Here is a 4849-nt window from a genome sequence, read left to right on the forward strand (position 1 = left end):
TTCAATAAACGAGCCTAAGATTATATTGACATTGGTATCAAATAAGTATACAATTATCATGATTAAAATGTTAGCTTTCTTCACCACCTTCAACCTGATATACACGCTAGTATGCTACATATAATACATTCATTTCTCATCAGTTCCCCTCAACGCCAATAAAGCAGCTCCATAAGCAGCCTCTGTTTGAGTTGCACGACTCACAGGGAAGCCAAGTACCCTCTCTCTTATCTTTGTCCATTTCTCATTTTTCGCGCCACCCCCAGCTGTGAACACTTCATCAACTTGAGTTGCTCCTAGATCCTTCAGCAAGCTGTAAGCTTTTGCCTGTTTCATTTCACAATCACAAATGAAGGTTTTATTGCCATCAGCATCTGGTTTTTATTTTGTTACGTGTCTCCTATTTCAACAGCGTTGATCAAGTTTGATCAGAGATAAGGCAATCTCCATACCTCTATGCGTGCAATGGATTCAAGAATCCCATGCAAAAACTCAACCTCGCTTTCTGGACGTGGATCTAACCTGCACGAAAACAAAAACAAAAATTAACCATTCAAACTACAGGAGATTATTAGTCCAACGCAGAGACTGCACAAGCAAATATTGTGAGCAAAGTCAATGCCAAATGAAGAATTCCTTTTCTAAAAGATCTAAAATTAACTATTGCTTCCCTTTTGATAATTTATGAGTCGTGACGCACTAAACCCCTAAGCGAGGTTTTATATACACTGAAGTACTTTGGCAGATTCATCATCTCTATTTTCTCCTTCTAAGGATAGTTGGCATTTTCCTTACCACCCCAAGAACTTGACAAGAAACATTTTGAGCTGCATGCTTCATCAAATTGATATACTTTGGAACACTAACATATTTTTTTCCATCAAATAGAGATAAAAATATTGAAATGTCTGGTTTGAGATTTGCTTTCTTCAGTCATGTTATGTTGACAAGCAGATTTTCAGGTGCAAGACTTTCTCATGTAAAGGGTTTTTGAAGCATAGGATAACCAAAATCCCCATCAGTTGTTCATCTCTTAGTGTTAGATGACCAACCCCTGATTACATGATCCTATTGTTAATCCCATCCAAGTTGCAGCTGATTATTTATACTTTGTACAATGAACGTGGTGCAGTCACCATGTTCTGTTTCCACTAAATAAACAAATGGGAATATATATATAGATAATATTTCTAGAGAAACATCTTATCATGTATTACTTGTATTACGAGAAAGATTGACCATGCTTCTGCACATTGAGAACCTAAGAATACATGCAACATACCAGGATAAATTGGATAATAAAGTCAAGCATCTATCATTCTCATGATATTTCTTTCTAGTTCCTTCAAGAAATACAGAAAATTCCACGTACCTAGGAGCCATATTCGGATCTGCCACTGGAAATCTCTCGCCAATTGTTTGCAGTGGGTAGTAGTCTAGAAGAGAGGCTTCCATGGGATTAATTTGTTCACTCAACTTCACCAGTTGCTCATCAGTAAAAATTTGTCTAAGAACTGCTCCACCAGTATTTGAAGCACCTCCAACAAGCCACTTATCATCAAGGCGATGACTATACACCCCAAACCGTGCATCTTCAATCCTAGTAGTGCTCAACAGTTTTATGGCAAGTGTTGAACCCAAAGAAGTTACCTATGTAGAAAAATTATACACAAATTAAAGTAAGGATCAATAGTGGGCATGAGTCCTTTTGGAAGCAACAAAACCTCAGGAAAATAATAAATGAAACATATGTACAAATTTGTAAAAAAAAGTACTAGGAAACTCAATGTACGGAGCAAGATAAGGTCTGCATAGGATTTGGAGGTGCAGAAACAGAATGAGGTTTCATGGCCATAACTTGAACCCCCAGAATATTTAAGACCTGGTGATGAGAGCTTTCCAGTATGGCTAGCCCACAAGAACTTTTCACATTTAGCAATGCATACAATGAAACTTTCTGAGTGAGTAAGAAGGTACACATGGAACTCTTACAGCTTTCCCAGGTTGTGTTGCACGAGCTGCTAGAAAGGCTGCTATACTATCAGTGGTTCCTGCGCATACAACACAATCATTTGGGAAACCTGCAAGGACATTTTATATATTCAGGTTTAATGTGCAACAGAAAGATGATAAGACATGCACTGTATGACTTGATGCTATTTCCATAATTCAGTCTTAACCTGAATAAAAGAAGCATATAAGAACAATTCGAAGTATTTCTTTTTCCTATCTGATGCATTAGCACTGTTTGCTGGATGGAACTACCCAGAATTGTATTCGTTAGTAATGAGTGTTATTTCAGACTAATGACAGACAGTCTTAAAAAGTCATGATCATCTCCCATCATCTTCAAATATAAATCTACTACAATATCCAGGAAAACACATATTATCCACAGGGGAAATATGAACATGTTATTTCATACATTAAAGTTTTATGTGGTTTCAAAAGACACTCTTTATTAGTTGTTGTTTTTCCTAGATAGCAGTGAACCATAACAAATTGAACGAAAGTTACTTTTAAGTTTGCTACTGTACAGACTTAACATTTAGGTTAATTTGCTCAATGATCCATTGCATAAATGCATAATAGGATTTGTGTATAAAAACAAAAAAAATTAAAACAAGTTTTTAAGTGCTATACGTGTCCACTAATAGGAAACTTGCCAGGAAAATATACCAAAATCTGATCTTATATGCTCTTTCAAATGACCAATTGAAGTTCCAGGAGCTCTGACAGAAGGTAACAGTTGTGAATATGGCTGAGACAGGAGCCAAGGTGGATAGGACTCAAGCTCAGGATCATAACCAACCTAAGACATTTAAATGAAATTATAACATCTACAGACAAAAGTTTAATGATTTACAGCCAGAAGATGTGATGTATAAAGATCACTGAAAAATACCTTCAGGGCATTATTATAATCAGACACTCCAAGCCTTCCATGAAGAAGCCACAAAAGCCAATCTGCTTGGTGCAACAAAAGTGCAGATTTTTTATTTGAATCATCATTCTCCCACCATGAGACAAGCTTGCACAGAGTGGAGGAACCAGAGCAGACTGTATGGTTTGGAGGAGCTATAGACTTAACTGTTGGCAAAGCATCAGGGCAACTCTCGTTATATAGGAGAGGTCTCCATAATGGTTCCCCTGTGTTGCTGCATGTTTAAATTCAAATGCCTGCTTCAAATGAGATTATACAAAAACAAGCATAAGCATCAAATCTCTAAGATATCCACCTGTCTACAATGAGAGTAGTTGCAGAAGTCCCATCAATGGAAATGGAAGCAACTAGCTTGCGGAGATGAGATGGAATGTCTTCAAGTAGTGAGAAGAGTGTAGCTTTCCATGAACGTGCCCAATCCACCTTTTCTTCACTCTTCCTAAACAATAGAAAGCAGATATCAATTACTTGGAGTAGAAAATATGGTGCAACTAATCACAAAAGCATTTCCTTCTTCTTGGTAAGGTCCACCTCCACCATACTTAACTCCAACTTTGATCTTTGATTTATCCAGTTAAATTTGAAAACCTCCAACTCCTTGTAGCTTCTGACTGAAAATTTCAATACAACTGTCCCCCAAAATTCCAAAACCAATTTCTACCGTAGAAATTCTCTCAACTATTAACCCCATTAAAGTACTATTCAATTCTCAGTCAAGCACAAGCCTTTTTTAATACAAGCGATAAATTACTCTAAATTAATCTAACCCACGGGGAGGGGGATTTGAAGTTGGGTGCAAGGGGGGCGGGCTCACTGCCCTGGCCAACTGGCCTAACCCACATCTGTGATCAAGCACAAAGCCTTGTATAAATTTTCTACGCACAGACATATAGAGACACACACTCCCTAGCAACACAAAAGTTTGATTTCTACTGATCAGAATAAATGTTTTTTTTAAATGGTTTCAAGCATTCCATCTCATACTAGTCCCTGGAAGCAACAGAATGGATATATAGAACCCAATAAATTAAAATGGAACTAAACACATATTATTAAAAGAAGAGATATATAGCAACACAAATTATTAGCATACCATAAAATGAGGATATTCTCTCTTTCCCTCAGCATGAATTGTCCCTCGCTTGTCGATGAGCGCAAACCTCGCTCCTGAAGTACCAAAGTCCATTCCAAGATAAAGCCTCTCCCCAAGTGAAACCCCCACTTCAGCCTCATTTGTGTTGCTTCCAAAAGCCATTGGTATTGGTCTTGGACCTTTTCTTCTTGTTAGTTTGTTCACATTATCATACAAACACAACCCAGTTCCTGAAAATTGCTTCCATGAACTAAACAACCCTGAAGCATCAAGATCATGTACCAAACACTTCACAAATTAATAAACGAGCTAGGAAACACAAATGAAAAGTGTGTGTGTGTGTGTGTGTGTGTGTGTGTGAGAGAGAGAGAGAGAGAGAGAGAGAGAGAGAGAGAGAGAGATAACCATGTTTAGGGGATGAAGACCATGGAAACAGAAAGGAGATTGCAGGATTGTAAACAGAGGCAAGCATAGTCTACTGTGTTCTTTGTGCCACTGTAACAGGGTGTTGCTCTTTGCTACCAGGATAAGGGGAAGCAAGCAAGTAGGGGACATGGATTTTTAACCAAAAGTCGATAGCTTTTTTGTTGATTTTCAGTTTGGTTGGGGAATTGTGGGTAATGGCCCAAAAGTCCAAATACCCTTCTCATGTAAATGGACTTCAAATCCAATGGTGTTAAAGCCTGCGACTTGAGTTTTAAGAAGTTGCAATGTACCTACGTGACCAGAATGGGGCCTTTTTTTTTTTTGGTCTGAACCACGAGGTGGTCCTGGATGGGCTCCAACTATGGGTGGCACCTTTAAGCCTTAAC

At 38.1% G+C, this 4849-nt stretch overlaps 1 protein-coding gene across 3 annotated transcripts; it reads right to left on the minus strand.

The window, feature by feature from the left end:
- On the minus strand, positions 1 to 4598 carry XK-1 (xylulose kinase-1). Of its 3 annotated transcripts, none has more exons than XM_021972222.2 (9): positions 4443 to 4598; positions 4038 to 4297; positions 3240 to 3379; positions 2906 to 3158; positions 2680 to 2812; positions 1993 to 2051; positions 1373 to 1650; positions 453 to 522; positions 1 to 327 (listed from the first exon to the last, which is right to left on the minus strand). In XM_021972222.2, the coding sequence occupies exons 1-9, from the start codon at positions 4507 to 4509 to the stop codon at positions 130 to 132; spliced, it is 1458 nt and encodes a 485-aa protein (XP_021827914.2). In that variant the 5' UTR covers positions 4510 to 4598; the 3' UTR covers positions 1 to 129. The 3 variants fall into 3 exon arrangements, with proteins under 3 accessions (XP_021827914.2, XP_021827913.2, XP_021827915.2); XM_021972221.2 differs by having other exon boundaries at positions 1993 to 2081; XM_021972223.2 differs by having other exon boundaries at positions 1993 to 2081; positions 3240 to 3383.
- Between the last annotated feature and the right edge of the window lie 251 nt (positions 4599 to 4849).

This window comes from Prunus avium, chromosome 8 (genome assembly GCF_965620075.1).
Source record: "Prunus avium chromosome 8, drPruAviu1.hap1.1, whole genome shotgun sequence".
Lineage (NCBI taxonomy): Eukaryota > Viridiplantae > Streptophyta > Magnoliopsida > Rosales > Rosaceae > Prunus > Prunus avium.